This window comes from Alligator mississippiensis, chromosome 10, assembly GCF_030867095.1.
Source record: "Alligator mississippiensis isolate rAllMis1 chromosome 10, rAllMis1, whole genome shotgun sequence".
NCBI classification, from domain to species: Eukaryota; Metazoa; Chordata; order Crocodylia; family Alligatoridae; genus Alligator; species Alligator mississippiensis.
This window is the reverse complement of record NC_081833.1, coordinates 14,800,067-14,820,021: the sequence shown is the minus strand read 5'-3', so window position 1 is coordinate 14,820,021 and position 19,955 is coordinate 14,800,067. Positions and strand designations below refer to the sequence as shown.

The 19,955-nt window shown below is 46.0% G+C and overlaps 1 protein-coding gene across 1 annotated transcript in view; it reads right to left on the bottom strand.

The window, feature by feature from the left end:
* The window catches only part of PPIL2 (peptidylprolyl isomerase like 2), a 135,570-nt gene extending 123,427 nt beyond the window's left edge, over positions 1 to 12,143 (bottom strand). The window contains exons 1-5 of the mRNA XM_019486583.2: positions 11,962 to 12,143; positions 11,197 to 11,246; positions 9,098 to 9,143; positions 8,182 to 8,244; positions 5,964 to 6,015 (exon numbers count right to left, since the gene is read on the bottom strand). Of these exons, the coding sequence (XP_019342128.1) occupies positions 5,964 to 6,015; positions 8,182 to 8,244; positions 9,098 to 9,143; positions 11,197 to 11,246; positions 11,962 to 11,993 (243 nt within the window). The 5' untranslated portion in view covers positions 11,994 to 12,143. The remainder of the gene's footprint in view (positions 1 to 5,963; positions 6,016 to 8,181; positions 8,245 to 9,097; positions 9,144 to 11,196; positions 11,247 to 11,961) is intronic.
* Positions 12,144 to 19,955: the final 7,812 nt, after the last annotated feature.

Here is a 19,955-nt window from a genome sequence, read left to right as displayed (position 1 = left end):
GTCAAATATTTTAAGCATAATTTTATTAGAACAGTGAAGAGAGAGAGAGAGGTTAGATATAACTTATATTAGTTACAAAACAGAGTTAGTTAACTGTTATTGTGGAAAAGTGAAATTAAATTCTAAAAAATTCTAAAAAAACGTTATAAAAATGGATTACAATGTTAGGCAAGTAAAATGTGAACGGTATGCATGACTGAAGTTTTTCTTTGCCTTGGCTTTTACCTTGAAACTCTAGTGTCACCCCAAACAGTTAAAATTTTTAAAAAAATAAACTAAACAGAAGTAAAACACATATAGCAACTATAAAAAAAACCTGAAGTTTTTAAAAATGCAGCTACGTAGGTAGCTAAGACAAGCCTCCAAGCAGTTTGCATTTGGAGATGCCTGAAGTCACAGCAGACAGCCAGTCGGAGAAGCTTTTCTATGCTGCGGACTCTGGTTCTTCCCTCAGAAAAGAGTAGCTCCTGCAGCCCTACATGGCTTAATAGGGGGAAAAGGAAAGGAGGCAAGAAGAACTCAGAAGACAGGAGCAGGGCATAGGGTACTTGATCCTAAATGGAGTGTGTGTATGGGTGCATGTACGCTTTGACTCCTGCAGGTCTGAGGACCAAGAAGCCTTCACTCTGGCCTGCCCTTGCTAACAGGTGGATGTGCTGGCTGCTGACAGAAGTGGGGAAAAAAACAAAACTGCTATTAGATAAGTGCTAAAAAACCCTGCTGAAACATTTGATCTATACAGATGCTAGGCAACCCAGGTGACACTAATGCAGTTCCTCTTCTAGACGTGTGCAGCACTTGGTGCGGGAGGCACCAAGCTGAATGTAAAGCACCTCCCCCCCTCCCCCCCCAGCACCCTGTGATGCAATAAAAAGACAGGCCATAAAAGGAAATTCTTGGCTTCATGGAATATTTTAAATTTCTGACTGGTCAATTGACAATAACGGTATTTGACCAATCCTACTTTGCAATTGTGCCAGGTTAATTCATCTAATTTTTAAGATATTCCTCCAAGTCAGAACAGTCTCCCTTGAAATTCCTTTGTCTATATGCACAGTACTGCTTTCATGCAAATCCATCATCTGTTCATGTTTGACATACCATCAGACCAGACATGATCTGCCCAACTCCATTACTTGAAAATAAGTATTTATGGACCCAGCTGGCTGCCTTGTGTGGACACGCTGGCCAGCACTGTCATAATTTAGTTATGTAAAACATCCTGGGAAGTTCACAACTCTCTGCAAGCCTGGGAAGAGGAGTGCTGTTCTTAGTAGAGGAATGAAATGACTATGACTTCCCCAGGTCCCTTTAATTGGATATGACTTCAGTGGAGATATTGCTTGAGGCAGTGTCCAGGCAAAGCAGGCAAGGAAGCTAGCAACACCTGACAGGCTATGGCTTCGCCTAAGGAGATGATTTATCTATTCCAAAATGATCACCATAGTAACGTGCTTTGGGTCAAAACACCCAAGTAAAGGGATATGGAGCTACTTCCTAGAGCAGCTCACAGGCATGCACTGTGGAAGCCACAAAGGTCAACTAAGATTTGTTTCTTTTGTGCACACTCTGGTGTCCGCATTGCATCTCCAGGGGACGCTCAAACAAGCAATTAGGAAATGAAGAAGTGCAGAGAAGGCTCATCAGGCAAAGTGCTTTATTAAACATAGGTATGAATAACTAACTCTAAACATGGCATGGTCAGAAGTTCCTGTAGAAGAGGAAGAAGGCCTTTGGTTTAGTCTGGGATAGAAGAATGAGGGTCAGTTCCCTGCTCCACCAAGTGAAGTGTACAATGGTGCTCAAGTCACTGAAGCCTCTTTTCCCCCATCTGTAAAATGTAGATAATAGCACTGAGCTTCTTCCCAGGGGTGTTGTGAAGCTCCATACACTAATGATCGCAAGGCTCTCACATGCAGTGGTATCCAAGATAAACTGCTAGACAGAATTAGTACCTTCTGTTAACACTGCGTATGAAAAGCTGCTGGCCAGCACCTCTGGAATGATTAGCTCGTTGCAAGCCATAACAATGGGAGGGTAAGCTATAAAAGATTTCGGCACCACTGAAGGGTAACTGATGCAGAATTCTCTCACCATTTTCTCACTGCATCAGAGAGCAAGTCTGTACAGCAATTTTGGTACAGGTACTCCTCACTTAACGACCTACCTGTTTAACGACCCCGCGGACTTACGACCAGCTCGCTGAGCAGTCGGTATTGTACGAAACGTATTGTGGAAATGGCAGCGCGGCATCTCAAGCCAAGGCACACAGTATCAAGGGGTGGCTCCTCGCTTATCGACCAATTCGCTTAACGACCTAGTCGCAGGAACGGAACTTGGTCGTTAAGTGAGGACTGCCTGTATTTAGATTACAAAACCAGCAGTGCAGTTAATTTGACCTAATACTTTTTTTAAACAAACCTGAAGATTCACTTAAGACACCAACTCACTGGAGAAAAATCTTTCTGCCTTCATCAATGAGAAGGCAGAAAAAGAGCATGAGGAACAGAACATACCAAAACAATGCAGGATTAGAGAGAAGGCACTAGCATTATGATCACTACAGTTCCCGGGCTGCACAAACTCAAGTGTTTATTTTCCAACTCACACCCATCCCCTGCCTCTCACAAAACCCAGGTCTCCCATATTTGTTTCAATTCTATTCCTCATCACATCAATCCCAGAGGCTGGGCTCATCTCTCTCTTCTGTTGATTGTGCCATCATATGGTAAAAGTGTCTTCCCTTCTGTCTGCAGTCTGGATATGTCACACCTTCTCCTTTTGGAGGGAGGTGCTTGCCTGATGAGGCCAACCTCTGAATGAATGGGGAAAAAAATGGTGGGTTACCCAAACAGAGGCTATGACTGAAGATGGCAATAACTGCTGAGAAGAGTTAGGAGGCTGTGGAATTGTAAACCCAAGTCAGTAGGTATCCACTATCCAGGAACCTGAGTCAAGGGTCACAGGCAGGTCTCAAAGCCAGACTACATTCAAGTGCTCTTAGGGTTCATTGTGAACGTTCTGCATGGATCTCTCTTGCTCCCTAAAGCTGTTTCCACGAGCTAAAAAAAACACGACACGGGTCTGCTCCTGAGAGACAAGAAGCCTGCATGCTAGAACTGCATGTTTGCTGTAGCAAGTGCTAAGAAGGGTGTTCCCAACAGACTTCAGTCAATGCAACAAGGATTATCTGAATTAACCTAGTGAGGTGGAACAGCCTGGTTACAGTTCTATTTTATGTTTTACTCAAAGACACAAATTGCCATGTTTACTCTTTGTATGCTGCATCTCAGAGAAGCCTCTACTATTCTTTTGTTACTACAATAAGGGACAAGGGGTATTATTTTCTCCTGCTCTGTGTTTGTACAAAGCACTTCTCAACACATCAGCACTGTACAAGATTTTAAATAAATAGGTGATTTAAAGATAATCTGACAGGCTACAAAAGCACAGTCAGGCCCTACACAAGGCTCTAAACCCTATTCACTGCAGCCTGCAGTAGCAAGGGGCAGATGGACCAGACAACTATCATCTCTCATTTGATTCTGAGCAACACATATTGCTCTAATAGTGCCATAGAAAGAGATTTGATTATTCCCCCCAGGAGGTTTGCTACTAGTCTGAAAAGAAGAAATTTAAGAGAGCCTGCACATGTTCAGAGTTTGGAAAGCTATATATGTCATTAGTAGGGGTGCACTGATAGAGATTGTTGGGGCCAATACCGATAGCTGATTTTTAATGAGGCATATTAGCTGATACTGATCTGATTTCCAATACCAGTCCGGCAGCTTGGAGAACTGTGTACAGCTGGTAAGTCTGGCGTGCTGGAAGGGGAGGGGGAAAGGGAGATCAAGGCCCCTGCAGTGAAGGAGTGGAGCTGGGGCTGTGGCAAGCGCTGCCCAGTCAGGGACGGAACCGTGGCTCATCTGGGGGGACACAGGGGGCCAACTCCCACTGCTGCATGCCACTTGTGCAGAAGCCACTGCTTCTGCTGCTTGTCTGGGAGGGCATGGGTGGCAGGAGTGTGCCCCCAGATCTGCATGGGGCCAGGGCTACACCAAGCTCTTCCAAGCGGGATAGGGCTGGAATTGGGGTGGGCAGTGATGGTGATGGAACAGGGGGGAGGAGGGGCTGCAGCCACCCCAAAATTTGCTGTAGACCCCCATCCCCCGTGCCGCCGCCATTTGTCCCGAGTCCAACCCGCCCTGCCAAGAAAAGCTTGGCACAGCCCTGGCCCCATGCAGATCTGGGGGAACACCCCCCACGCCCTCACGGACGAGCAGCAGAAGCCACCCAATGAGTGGGTGAGATGAGCTGCCAAACCAGCGGCTCCTGCATGAGTGGTGTGCAGCGGCGGGAGCTGCCGGCCCCCCAGACAAGCCAGGGCTCTGCCCCATGCCAGCTGGGCAGTGCTTGTCCCAGCCCCTACCCCAGCTCCACTCCTCACCCACTACAGGAGCCTTGATCTGCACCCCTCCCCCCCCACCACATACCCCTTCCCTTCTCCCTCTCCCATCCCCTTCTACCACACCAGACTGACCAGCTGCACGCAACTCTCCAAGCTGCCAGACAGTGCTCCTCACTGCCTACATGTTGCACTGCGGCTGCTTGCAAGCACGGGCCATTTACGGCCAAAGCAGGCCAATTTCCGATACAGACAATTTTCTTTATGTCAGTGCCAATCTGATATCAGACTGATTTATCAGGGCACCTCTAGTCATTAGCTTCTCTTATCTGCCTCTGGAAAAGTCTTTAATCAGAGTCGGTACTGGAGACAGTGGAAAAGCAATTTCTCACTACAGCACCACCTGGAAACAATCTAACAAGTTTGTGAGATGACTGCCACCTGGTGCTCAAAGAAGTAACTGCATTTATTTCTAGGTGCCTACTTCAAGGTACCTAGGAAGAGAAATTCAATGGATAGTATAATTAAAGGAAGTCAGGATAAGTAGACCTGAAATCTGACCTTATATCTACTTACAAAGTCTTATTCTTTACGTTTTATTCCTCAAATATTTTTTTAAAATATCAGCAAAGAATCAGTGACAGCATATTAACAACTGACAATCATGCTTCATATTTTTATAGTGCTTTACTATTCCAAAGTACTGCACAAACATTCTGAAACAGCCCTGCAATAATAAATAAGCATTCTTGTAGTGAAGAGGAAAAAGTGAATACACAGACTGCAGCTTCATACTTTGGTCTGCAGTGGCTTTATTGTAAAAGACTACATTTGAAACATTACAGAAGATAACTTGGCTATTTTTTTAAGATAGCTCAAGCAGTTTTGTGGCTCACAGGGCCTTTCAATGTTATCAGCACAGGTTAACATCACCCAAAAATCCACTCAGCATGAAATTACTGCTGCAGGTCTCATCACAGATAATCAGAGGATGCCCAGGCTGACATTTGTTCTGTTCCCTGTTCTGTATAAGAGACATTCTAATACAACTAGAGCCTTCTGTGAAACCCTAAGTTACTCAGACTAACCAGGCTCTGAGGACAACTGGTGGTAGAATGGGGTCAATTTATTCACCTACCTAGGTTTCAAGTGCAGCACAGAAATGAGACAAGAATTTAGCCTAAGAGTTCAAGTTCCGAGGAAACCCGACATACATGAATGTCCTTCTGTCAGACTCCCCTGCCTGTACTCTCTTATGCTTCTAGATGCATACAAATCAGGCAGTGGCTGTTTTCCATGCTGGAAGCGATCAGAAACATGATCACACTCTGGACACAAACTTTCATATCAGAAAGACTTGAATTTTTGGTGACAAAAAATACTTTCTGATAACTGTACTTTAGTTTCAACCAACTTGCCCCAAATATCAGTTTAAAATAAACCACAGGAAATTTAATTCATGGAACTAAGACTTATCAAAATGCATCTCTTCCAGTCAAGCAAGAGCTAAGAATAAGGATAGCTGACATGTTATTTTAATACAACTGCTATTACTCACCTCTCCTGAGATTGGATTGGTCCCATATTTCTTTATCCAAGGAACAATACTTCTGCAAGATGAGGGGATAAAGCAGTAAGTAACACACAATTAGAAATCTGTGCTCCCTATCAACTGGAATCTTTATCCTCTCTCCAACTGTCTTTAAAATCCCTACTGCACAGTAAGAGAGGGGCTTTCCGAGCACTGATTTTGTACTGCATCTTGCAAAGCATCACAAGTGCACCCACTCTTCCTATAACAAAAATAAAAAAAGTGACCAGCAAACACTACACACCATACAAAAATTTAATTTTCTACTGCTGAGCAAGCAGAGCTGTTATATACCTCAAGAGACTTTTCTCAATACTATTTAATGATGGCTCGTGCTGGTACAGAACCTGTGTATGAACGATGCCCTTTTTTAAATGAGGGATAAAGATGTTTCTTTACATGCTAATTTTGCATTTGCTTGTTCTTACTGTAATTTAAAAGCAATGAGTATACTTCTGCAGAACAGAAATGGAACATTCAGTGACCAAACAATATCAGAAAGGGAACAAACACATTCTTAGTATTTCTAAGAATCAGTCTTCCAGCACACATAACATACCAAGATACAATGGTGCTTCTGCATGCTGAAAATCCCATGTATTAAGGGTCTCCTAATCCTTCCACATGCATGTTCCCATACCATATTCCTAGACTAGTAGTCCATGACCAACCCAGGAATTTCAAAGACTATACAGCATCATGAAACCACCTGTGGCAACAACGGCCTCTGACAGACATGGGGAAAAAAAGGCGCTTTATTTTCAGCTTGGTACATCCCCACACCAAGTGCTGCACATGCCCAGAAGAGGATGTGGGGAGAAGTGGGCACACTAGAAGAGAGGGACAGGCTAAAACTAGATTTGGACAGGTTACAGAGGTGGGTGGATGAGAATAGGATGGGTTTCAATACTGACAAGTGCAGGCTACTGCACTACTGCACCTAGGGAGGAAGAACCAGCAGCATACCTACAGGCTGGGGAACTCCCTTCTTGTCAGCACAGAGGTAGAAAAGGATCTTGGATGAACTACTGATTCCAAGATAAACATTGGGCGCCAATGTGGGGATGCGGTCAGGAAGGCTAACCACACCTTGTCATGCATTCAGAGATGCATCACAAGCAGATCCAAGGAGGTGATCCTCCCCCTCTATGAGACATAGGTCAGGACGCAGTTGGAGTACTGCATCCGGTTTTGGGTGCCGCACTTCAGGAGGGACGTGGACAGCATTGAGAGGGTCTAGAGGAAGGCCACTCACATGATCGGGGGTAGCAGGGTAGGCCCTATGAAGAGAGGCTATGGGACCTGAACCTGTTCAGCCTCCACAAGGGAAGGCTGAGAGAGGATCTGGTGGCTGTCTATAAACTTGCCAAGGGGGACAAGCAGGCAATGGGAGAGTTCCTGTTCTCCCCCAAGCACTACGGGCAGTAATGAGGAATAACAGCCATAAGTTGACTGCAAGTAGATTCAGGCTAGACATCAGGAGGCACTACTTCACAGTCAGGGCGGCTAGGAGCTGGAACCAACTTCCAAGGGAAGTGGTGCTCACTCCTACCCTGGGGATCTTCAAAAGGAGTCTAGACAATCGCCTAGCCGGGGTTGTTTGACCCCAGCATTCTTTCCTGCCCATGGCAGGGGGTCGGACTTGATGATCTACTTAGGTCCCTTCCGACCACACCAACTATGAAACTACAACAGTTTGACCTTGCTCGCCTAGCATCTATGTAGATCAGATGCTTCAGCAGGGCTTTTTTGGTGTTTTTTATCTAATAACTGATTCAACCACCTATTAGATAAAAGCACCAAAAAGTCCTGCTGAAGCATGCACACTATATAGACACTGGGTCAAACTGACACAGTTCCTCTTCCAGTAAAGCTCTGTTTTTTCTTCCCCCTCCACCACATCTGTTAGTGCTCAGGCAGCATACTGCTACAGCTTAAAAACACCATGCATATAAAACCAGTGGTAGTCTACCACACGTCTGCAACAGAAATAAAGCTATATGGGGGGGGGGAGAGAGAGAGAGGGGGGTATTGGCTAGAATCCAAGCACTGAGTTGGGGGGGAAGGGAGGAGAGGAGAACATGAACTTCTGAGTGTCTCACTTCAATACCAATTCTGACCATAACCTTGAACAAGTCTCTTAGGTTACACAAAGCTTAAACAAGGTAAAAAGGGTACGACTTACAGCAAGTCAAAAACTGTTCCATCTGGTGTACAAACTGGATATTCAAATGGCTGCAGGGATAAGCTAGGAAAAAATACATACATTTCATGTTAATCAACTGGAAAAAGCATACTAATAAGTTAGTAACACCCTCATTCACTATCTGTACACTAAACTCAGGTATCCATAAATGAAAATATCTGCAAACACTCAGCATGCTGACTCAGTAGGATCTACTTATATTTAATCTTGGTTTCTTTCACTCTGGCATCACTATATCTTCTCACCGGGCATGCCTACACATGCTGCTAGGGTGTCATTGTTACTAAATGATGGTACAGTAACAGCATGTACTATGCTGTGCCAATGATGCAGTTCTTTTTAGCTGCTACATAATTGTAGCAATGCACTATACCAAAGGAGCGCATTGCTATGATGGGCGACGTAGCTGTGGCATCATGGTTTTTGCCCACTGACGCTACATCACCATAGCACGTTGCTATGGCAACGTAGTGTCACATGTAGACTGCGAAGTAAATTCTAATCACAAAATAACCCAAACATGATAATTTCTAGCAAATTAGTCACTGGTTGTCAGAAAGAAATGGCAGACTAAAGATCTAAATATAAGGCACAGTTGAAGCATCAAGTCCAGATCAGGACGACAGTAAAAGCATGATTTTTTCTGATTGTTGCGTGAAAATTCTTTCTAAGTTTTTATACACTATATGCCCCTTTTCAATTTCACAGTCATCAATAAACTCTACATGCAAATCATTATACAGTATTGACAATTTCATTCCTTGCTCAAAAAATTTTTAACGTCCTACTAAAAAATACTGGAGCAAACACAAATCAGTGAAAGTTAACTGTTACACTAGGAAACATCATCTGATTGACAATTTAAAGTTTAAAAAGAAGTCATTTTGTGTCTCACCTGCAATGATCAAAAGATAAGCGTCTAAAATTAGCTTGTGGAATATCTGTTTGCAAAAAACATAAAACATTTTTTTTTTCTGAATAAACAGTCATTTGAATATTTAACAGTTCTTCAGACATTTTTAATCAACCCTACATGATACATGTTTGGAAGCCACAGTATTTGGTACATCTGGTAATAATTCATAGGTAACAAAAATAATCATTCCAAATCCTGCAAAACTATAAACAAAAGCCAACACTTTGTACATCAATATCTTTGGAACTTCAAGTGTGCTCTAAAAAGGACAGTATGCAAATGAATAAAGCCCAACATTTCAAATAGCTCCAGATTTATCTTTATTCCCTTTCCATTTGTTTGTGGTTTTGTACCATGTTACCTCATTTTTAAACTCACTCCCCCTTGTTGCTGTTTTAAAAACCCAAAGACCAAAAGAAGTTGACTTATTATTAAGAAGAAACACTGAAATTGACAATATACCAAATGCTATCAGATTCACTATGTATACAAGTTTGGAGAGGACATTCCAAACACAAGTGGTAGCCAGAAGAAAAGGAGAGAAATGTCTGTGAAAAAAGATACAAAAAGAGGCCTTTCTACTGATATTACTTGCAAAGATGGCTACAATAAGCAGAGGAAAGCAGAAACAGGGCTCAATGTCAAGAGTGAAAAAAAAAATTAACAGAGAACATAAAATCAGTAAAGAAAGCCAAAATTGGAATATGGGGGTGATGTGGTTGAGGTGAGGACATTTTGGAATAGGAGAAGATACTTGTAGATGGGAGATACTGGGCATGTCTACACAAGATGTTTACTGTGGAGTTGCTCAATTAGCTCCACAGCAAATGTCTTGGTGTCTACATGTGTGGCCTATTAGGCTGCAGGAAACTACTGAACTCCACAGCAGGTTAGTACTTGTAAATACAGGTACTATCCTGCTGCAGTTTTTTTGTAAGCAACAATGCATCTGTAGATGCTGACCCGGCTGGCTAGGGCATGAAGGTGCTTTAGTGCAGGGGCTGCCTACTGGCTAGCCCCACACTGGAGCATACTTGTGCTCCAGCCTGCCCCTCTGCAGCATGTTGAGCCAGATGGGAGCAGGCCCAGGCTGGCAGAATGACCCCCCTGGGCCCCATGCCAGCCAGGGCTGCTCCGGTCTGGCTCAACTTTATGAGGTCCTGGGCACACATTCAAACAGCAGGCCTGGGAGGAATAAACTCCTGTGCGATGTGTGTTGGAGTTTATTGCTATGAATTAAATGCGCGTGTAGACATGCCCACTCAGGCCATGGACAAGCAATTTAGTTGGAGGACAAAAAAAAAAGGAAAGTAAGAGGAGGAAAGAATGGCAAGGCTTGGACAAGACTGATTTTTGAAGAGAGAAACAGGTTGGAGTTAGAGAGATATCCAGGCAGTTGGCATCAGGAACTTAGGATAACTGGGAAGAAGACAACCACAGATGAAAACATGGGAATTGCAGAGGATTTAGGAGGAATTTACATCTACCCATGTTGAAAAGGCAGTGAATTATCCAGGGTGGTCTAACAGAAAGAAGGAAATGCAAGACTGAGGCACAGGAGATGAGCAGTGTGAAGAACCTGAATAGCAACAATAAAAAGGTGATAGCTAACTGCACAGCAGCATGAGGGTATACAGGGAAAGAGAAAAGGCTAAGAACAAAGCCTTGAAAGACTCTAACAAAGTAGGGCAACAGAGAGAAACAAACATTGAACATAAGATGGGAAATGAACAATGAAACCTCAGGGGGGAGAGGGGGAGGAGGAGGGGGATATGATCGTAGAGCACAAGGATGGGATGTGGCAAAGGAGAGTGCATCCATCAATGTCAAAGGCAGCAGACGCATCAAAGGGATAAGACAAATCTTGAACTGTGTATACATAGGAGGAATATATTTTCAACTTGTTAGAGCAGATTCAGAGAGAAGTTACTGAGGGCTGATGGAAGGAGAAGGAAGCACGGGCAGCGGGGATCACTGCTCCAGATGGAACAACGGCGAAGTGAGAACAAGCCTGCAAAATAAGAACTGTCACCAGAAGTAAACACTGAAATAATTAAGCGCAGCATTCAGTTGCTTACCTGCTTTCTTTCCTCCATAGAAGTTTGTGTATTCTGCACATGTTATGTACCTAAAGAGAAGAAAGGAGAACAGTCAATTCTGGCTGCATTACGGGATAGCACTAACTCTGTTTAGCAGATATTAAGGAACTGTTGCTATTCGCTGGGACTGCCATTCTGAGAAATAAAATATCTTCAGCTACCCAAGGTTTCACCTCTTCACCCTCCATAGCCCCACTGGGGCAGTCGGCATCATGAGGCCCCGATGTTTGGCCTGGCGTAAGAGACAACACAACTGGCACCCGATGCTCAGTGCCACTTTGGGGTGATCCTGTAGCAGCAACAAGTGCGGTGGCACCACGGCCTGCCCCAGGAGCACTGCCATGCCGCTGCACGCATCCTAGGCTGTCCCGTCGGGTGGGACAACGAGCCTCCACAACCACACTGGTGCTCTGAGGCCTGAAGCGTTTCCTCGGGTGGTCTCCGGCAGCCGTTGCTCTCGGAGCTGCCGGAGCCTGCACGCTCTGGAAGGCCGACACTAGCAAAGCTCCCAAAGGTGGTGCAAATAAAACAACTCGGAAGTATGTCCAGTGGAGAAAGCTCCTTCATGAAGCTTGTCCTTGGCACCTAGAGGTGCCATTCGTGATTCGTGCTCCCCTTCGCCGCTATGAGGGACAAGACTCCCAACCCCAGTATTTACGCTGGCGCCCCCCATCACCTGCCCACCCTCTACCCCCCCCTTCCAAACGGCTCCAGCCCAACGGTCCCTGCGCCCCTCCCCCTCACATCTTATCCTTCTGGTGCTGCCTCTTCCCCATGGCGGCGGCGGCGGCGGCGGGGGCTGCTCTGAGAAGACACCGCCGCCCGCCCGCCCGCGGCGGGGGACCCCTGGCTGTGCCCGGGTGCGCGCGGGGCGAGCCCGGCCGGAAGGAGCCGAGGGCTGCGAAACGCCTCTCCTGCCCGGAAGGCCGCGGCTGCAGCCACTTCCGGCCAGGCGGCGTCCCACGGCACAGGGCCCCGCCGGAAGCCGGCGCCGCGAGGGAACGTTCCGGCCGCCTGGGCGATGACTGCAGCGGCGGCTGCCCCCGCGTCTCGTGCAGCTCGAGCAGTGCCCGGGCCCTGCGCCACCTCCTGCAGCCGGCGCCCCGGGGGGGCTGCCTTGCTTTTCCTGGCAGGGTCGCTTTGGGCTGTAAACTGAGCTCCTGCCCAGAACAGCTGTGTACCAAACCGCGAAAACGTTTGAATTCTTTCTTCCTATACGTTCTCCTTTTTCTTCTCCACTTGCAAGTTCATTCAAAATGCAGCAGGACGCGATGGTGAGCTAGTCAATAGAAGACACAAAAGTCCCTATGAAACCAGACACCTCGTTTAAAATGTTACTGTCCATCCACTCCTTGCTCCCCAGCTAAAACGAAAGGACTTTCCCCTCTGCTTCTTCCCTGGGCCAGACTCCGGTGCTCCATTTGGACTAGCCTGATCACTAGAGGTCCTACATGACTAAGGGAGTTTTCCTGTTTCTCACCCAACAGATGCGTTACTAAAATCCTTTTATGCAATCAAGATGATCAGCTCCAGAAAACAAGTTCATTAACCTGCAAAAGCTTTCTTACTTTGGAAGCCCAACTGCTTGCTAGCCTCAACAGTTTGTAAAAGCCTCAGGTGTTGAGCCCCGAGGTCAAACTTGGCCACTTCCGAGGTTAATTTTTGGAATTAACGGAAAGTCCAACAAGACCATGATGTGGCTGAAGGCTTCAAATTCACAGCGGTACACAGATCCATGTTTGGTTTTGACCCAGCTGGCTTTGGGTTTTCTATTGCAGTTTCAAAACTGTTTCATACGACGGTCCAGCATTTTCAGATTTCTGAGAGTGGGAGGCTCTTGGTTTGATTCATACAAAGTCTTTTAGTGGGCACTGAGTACAAACATCAAAGGAAAACATAAATTCACCCATTTGCACTGTACACATACTTGCCATTTTAATTATCAGAATCCTTAGTTGTATGTGGTAATTTCTTTATTCATTTCCATCCAACTTTAATTTTTGCCCCAGAAATTAGTGTTGTGGTTCCTGTTGTATGAGCCAGCAGCCACTATCACCAAGAGAATCTCCTTGAGAATGTGTTCTGAGATCAGATCAAAGACCAGATTGATGTTGTGGTGGACTCTGGGAAAGTGAGAGAGAAAAAAAAAAAGGGAAAGAACAAATTGGGATGTGGAACTGCTATTTTAAAACCCACAAGCATCATAAAGGAAAAAACCCTGTAGATTAGATCAGATTTAGAAAAAGCCACCAATAGTCTTCTTGCCTTTTGTGCCAGATGTAGGGGTCATTAAATAGACAGCTCACAAAGCAATCTTAAGAACGCAAGTTCAAGCCAGTAAAGACTTTTATCCTGTTTTGATTCTTCATGTTTAAATTGGGCCTGGAACATTTTTAATTTTGAAGCATTTTTCTTCCACTCGCATTTTTCCCCTAACATAAGGGTGTCAAAGATGCTCAGAGGATTATAAAAGATAGGGGGTCATCTAATCCAATGCCCTGCTCAGGCAAAACCATCCCCAACTAGATATCCCGGGCAAGACTTTGTCTACCTGGGTCTTAAAAACCTCTAAGTATGGAGATTCCACCACCTCTCTGGGTAATCTGTTCCACTGCTTTACTACCTTCCCCATGAGAGTTTTTCCTAATATCTAACCTAAACTTCCCTCGCTGCAACTTGACACCTTTGGTCCTTGTTCTGTCATCTACCACCACTGGGAACAGTTTAGCTCCATCTTCTTTGGAACCAAAGTAATATGCAGACTTACTGAGGGTGCACTCCATCCCATCTTCCAGGTCGTTGATGAAGATATTGAACAAAACCAACGTGAGGACCCATCCCTGGGACACTCCACTTGATACCAGCTGCCAACTAGACATCAAGCCATTGATCTTGATGATCCAGCCAGTTTTCTATCCACTTTGCAGTCCATTCATCCAACCTGTACTTTCTTGGTTTGCTTGTGAGAAGGTTGTGAGAGACCTATCAAAAGCCATGCTGAAGTCAAGTTTTATCACATCCACTGCTCTCCCCATATCCACAGAACCAGTCATCTCATCAGAGAAGGCAACCAGGTTGGTCAGACATGATTTGCCTGTGGTGAATCCATGCTGGTTGTTCCTAATCATCTTCTTCTCCAGGTGCTTAGAAATGGATTCCTTGAGGGCCTGCTCCATGATTTTTCTGGGACTAAGGTGAGGCATCACCTCAGTCCCTGTAGTGCAGGAATGGGCAAAATGCAGCCCGCCAGGCCATTCTATCCAGCCCACGGGGCCCCTAAAAATTTTAGAAAATTAATATTCATCTGCCCCTGACTGCCTGTCATGTGGCCCTTGATGGTTTGCCAAAACTCAGTGAACAGCCCTCTGCCCAAAATAACTGGCCACCCCTGCTGTAGGGTGTAGTTCTCTGAATCCTTCTACTTCCCTTTCTTAAAGATGGGCACTATATTTGCCCTTTTCCAATCGTCTGGGACCTCTCCCAATCACCATGTTTTCAAAGATAATGGCCAGTGGTTCTGCAATCACATTAGCCAACCCCTCCCCTAGCACCCTCTGGTGCATTGTGTTCAGGCCCGTGGACTTGTAACATCCTGCTTTTCTAAATAGTCCCTAACCTGTTCTTTCATCACTGTTGGCTGCTCCCCAAACTGTGTTGACAGGTGCAGCAGCCTGGGAGCTGACCTTGCTTGTGGTAAAAGATTGAGGTAAAAAAAGGCATTGAAGACTTCAGCCATTTCCACATCATGTCACAAGGTTTCCTCCCCCTTCAGTAAGGGGCCCACACATTCCCTGATCTTCCTCTTGCAGCTGACATACTCATATAAACCCTTCTTACCCCTTGCTAGCTGCAACTCCAATTGTGCTTTGGCCTTCCTGATTTTATCCTTCTGTGCCCAAGCAATACTCTTATACTCTTCTTGTAAGATTTCTTTTTGTGTTCTAGCTCACTGAAGAGTTCCCTGCTAAGCCAAGCTGGTCTTTCGTCATAGTTGCTAGTCTTCCTGTGTATCAGGATGGTTAATTCCTGTGCCCTCAGTAAGGTTTATTTAAAATAAACTCCAGCTCTCCTGGACTCCTTCCCCACTCAGACTGGCCTCCCAGGGGGATCCTGCCCATCAGTTCCTTAAGCAAGCCGAAGTCTGTTTTTCTGAAGTCCAGGGTCCTTACTCTGCTGCTCTCCTTCCTTCCTTTCCTCAGGATCCTGAACTCTATCATTTTATGGTCACTACCACCTAAGTTGCCATCCACTTCCGCATTCCCCGTCAATTTATCCCTATTTGTGAGCAGCAGGTCAAGAAGAACATGGCCTCTAGTTGGCTTCTCCAACACTTGCACCAGGAAGTTGCCACTAGCACTCTCCAAACACTTCCTGCATTGCCTGCACACTGCTGTATTGCCCTCCCAGCAGATGTCAGGGTGATTGAAGTCCCCCATGAAAACCAGAGCCTGTGATTGGGAAACTTCCACTAGCTGTCTGAAGAAGGCTTCATCCACCTCACCCTCCTGGTCTGGTGGTTTATAACACATACTAGAGGTGCACCGATACATCGGTCCGATATTGGATCAGCACAGATGTAAAAAAAATTGATTGTATCGGAAATCGGCCTGATATGGCCAATAATTTGGCTGATAAATGCCCGTGTAAGTGCATAGCCACAGTGCAGCACACAAGCAGCAAGTACAGTCCAGCAACTTGGAGAGCTGCATGCAGCTGGTAAGTCTGTTGTGGTAGAAAGGGAGGGGGGAGGGAAGGGGTGTGGGGGGTGCAGATCAAGGGCCCTGTGGTAAGGGAAGGCATGGGGCTGTGGCAGGGGTTAGTGCTGCTCAGCTGGGTCAGGGTAGGCACAGGATGGAGCCACAGCTCATCTGGGGGGTGCAGGGCAGGAGTGGGGCCGTTCCTGCTGCTGCGTGTACCCTGGGAAGGCATGGGGCGGGGCAGGTGCCCCTGGATCTACGCAGGGGAAGGGGGCTGCAGCTGCAGGCTGGGGCTGCACTGGGCTCTTTCTGGCATGTAGGGAAGCAGGGGTTGGGCCAGGCTACGCTCAAGGTGGGCAGCAATGGCACTGGGAGGTCTTTGGGGGAGGTGTTTCTACGGCAAAATTTGGGGTGGCTGCAGCCACCCCCATAACTCCCCTCCCACCACTGCCGCCACCCATCCCAAACACAGCCTGGCCCAGCCCCACCCCCCCGGAAGAACCTGGTGCAGCCCTGACCCCAGCCCACAGCTGCAGCCTGCCCCACCCATGCCCCACACAGATCTGGGGACATATGCACCCCACGCCCTCCCGGGGTGCATGCAGCAGCGGGAGCTGCCCTCCACCCCATGCCCCCTGGACAAGCCATGGCTCCATCTTGGGCCCCATGCCGGCTGGGCAGCGCCAGTCCCAGCCCCAGTCCCACTCCCTCCCTCACCACAGGGACCTTGATCTGCCCCCCTGCCATGCCCCTTCCCTCCCCTCCCACAACAGACTTACCAGCTGCACACAACTGTATTGGAAAGTGGATCAGTATTGGTCAATAAGCCTCCTTAAAAATTGGCTATCGGTATTGGCCCCCAAAATCTCTATTGGGGCACCCCTAATAGACACCCACCACAATGTCACTCTTGTTGCTGTCCCCTCTGACCTTAACCCAGAGACTTTCAACAGGCCTATCTCCAGTTTCATCCTGAAGCTCTGAGCAAGCATACAGCTCTTTTACATGAAGTGCAACTTCTCCTCTTTTCCACGCCTGTCCTTCCTGAACAGTTTGTACCCATCCATGACTGCTCCAGTCATGTGAGCTATCCCACTAAGTCCCTGTTATTTCAATCACATCATAGTTGTATGACTGTGCAAGGACTCCAGTTCTTCCTGCTTGTTTCCCAGGCTCCATGCGTTTGTGTACAGGTAACTAGCTGATTGCCCTGATTTCTCAGGAAGAATGAGAAGGCCTCTCCTGTTGCCCCCTCCTGTTTGTGCTTCCTCCAGATAGCCTGCTTCCCCATTTACCTAAGGGAATATGAACATTTTTTTTTGAAGGAAAGTATTAAATAATCCAAATAAAAACTATTACTCCCTCTCACTACACTACACAAGATTAGACTTGTTTGGACCAGAGATCATAACCCTACCCCCATTCTCCACTCATCTACAGAATCTTCCAGGAAACAGGATAGGCAAGACCTGAGTATTCCTTAATTTAGGAAACAGATAATTTACTTTTGTAAAAACCTTCCCCCAGTTTCCCAGTGCAAGAGAACTTGCACTAGGAAACAGACACATACTTATCTATTTTTCCCCAGTGCAAGCTCCCTTTAAAACTAAACTTATTAGTTTATCTATTTCTAATAGAGAAATATTTTGAGATGTTTCTGCAAAGGGAAAAAAAAACCCAAAACAAAGATGAAATGCCAATTCAAAGTCTCATGCACAACCTGCCTTCTTCAGTAAGAAAGAACAGCTATCTCTACCCACACACAACTTTTAGTGCTGTTACCAAATATATCTTAAATATAGCCACTTTTATGTGCTTCTCTTCTCAAACCATGCATGGGATCCTGTTAACAGGCTATATAACAACTTAAATATTTCATGTTTCCCCAGTAGAGGGGTCCATCCAGTAGAACTTATTTGGTCAGACAGGACTGCTATCATAAGTAAAAGCCACTTGTATATGTGGGTGTGAGGCTGGAGTTATAACATCTGATCCAACACATTATTGAGATCTCAAACTAACACAAGACTTAAGAACCATTGTTGTTGCTGTTGCTTTGCTATTGTTGTTCGTCCTTTGAATTTGAAGATAACCATGACATCACTGGTTGCTTTGGTTTCTGTGAGCACGAGTGGCTGATCAGGCCAATTTGTGCTTTGAACTGTTTGTGGCACACTAAGCAAGAGATGCCGCTTTGGGTTGCTTGATCAACAGCAGATGTGCTGCTGTTGCAGGATTTATGGTGTTTGCACTTCTGCTCTGCCTTAGCAGTTTTCCACTACTCAGACTATAGCTCTAGCATGGATAAGGCTTCACGAGGCAGAACGCTTATAAGTAAGATCTTCCCAAGACTTTGGGTCAATGTTGAAATGTTTCAAGGATTACTTGAGGGAGGTCCTTGAAATGTTTCTTCTGGCCTCTCCCTCCTTTAGTTCGCCACAGAAGATCTTCTTTGGCAGTCACTCATCTGACATCCTGGTGACATGGGCCTTCCCATCTCATCTGTGACTTCAATAGAGTGTGGGTGCTTGGAATGCCCGCCCATGTGAGAACCTCTGTGTTGGACCCTGTCTTGCCTTTTTATCCTCATCAGTTTCCTTGGACAACCCATGCGAAAGTGGTTCAGGTTCATAGCGTAGCATCTGTACATCATCCGGGTTTTGCATACATACATCAGAAGTGGCAACACAATGGCTCTGTAGACCTTCAGTTCTGTGTTGACGGATGCCTCTGCACTCCCACACATTTGCACATAGTCTATCACAGGCCATGCTTGCTTTGGCAGTTCTGGCACTGCTTTCATCATCAATGTGATCTGCATGAGAGAGTGTACTGCTGAGACAGGTGAACTTGTCCACTGCCTGAACTGTGAATGGGGGGTCTGGCCATTCACTGTAAAGGTAGGCTTTATGTAAGGCTTTTCTGGTGCATCACTTTTATCTTCTTAATGTTGATTGTCAGAGCAAAGTTGTCACAAGCTGAAGAGAAATGTCCCATACTCCACTGCATGTCACTCAGATTTGGCATTCAAGGAATAGTCATCAGCAAACAGAAGAGCTTGCCATCAGTCTGGTATCTGACGTTAATCCCACTGTTAGTCACAAAAGGCATCTCTAAGTCGGGCAGAGAAGAGGGTTGAGGCTAAAACAAAGCCCTGCTTGACTCTATTGGTGATTGGGAATGATTCAGATGACTCATCGTCATCCACAACATGAGCACGCATGCCATCGTGGAATTGTCGAACTATTGCGATGAACTTCTTCAGGCAACCAAATTTTGCCATAATCTTCCAAAGGCCCTGCCAACTGACTATCAAATGCTTTTGTTAAGTCAATGAAAGTCAGGTACAGGTTGGAGTTCTGTTCCTAACATTTCTCCTGAAGTTGACAAGCTGCAAAAACCATGTCTATGGTCCCGCATCCTTTCCTGAAGCCACACTGACTCTCAGGCAGGACCCCTTGTTCAGTGTGTTGCACAAGGCAATTCAGCAGAATTCTGGCAAGGATTTTGCCAGCTATTGACAGCAAGGAGATGCCCCTATTGCCTTTCCACTTGTACAGGTGGATGATAGATGCATCCTTGTACTCCTGGGGTATAGCTCCTTGAGTCCACATTGACTGGAAGAGTTCAGTCAGTTTCAGAGCCATGTGCGAGCCTCCGGCCTTGTAGACCTCTGCTGGTATAGCATCTGCTCCAGGTGCTTTGCCATTTGACAGCAGGTTAATTAACTGCTTTCACAGCCTTGTTCAGCATTAGAGGATCAGTAAGAGATATGTTATTGTCTACCTTAGGGTCCTGGGTATAAATGAAAACTGTACCCTGCTGGAGCTTGGGGTCACTAAGAACCATTATATACCTTGCAGAAACTGTGGCTTGAGATGACAGTCAGTGTGCATCTTTGCAAAAAAGAAAAGCTGTTTTTTCCCCCCTCAGTAGTAGTGTCCAATACAATTACATATGTCCTATGTCTCGCATCAAAACCCATGGTAGCTGAGGACTTTGGAAGGTGAAGGCAGAAAGGGGCTGTAGGATCCATTCTGA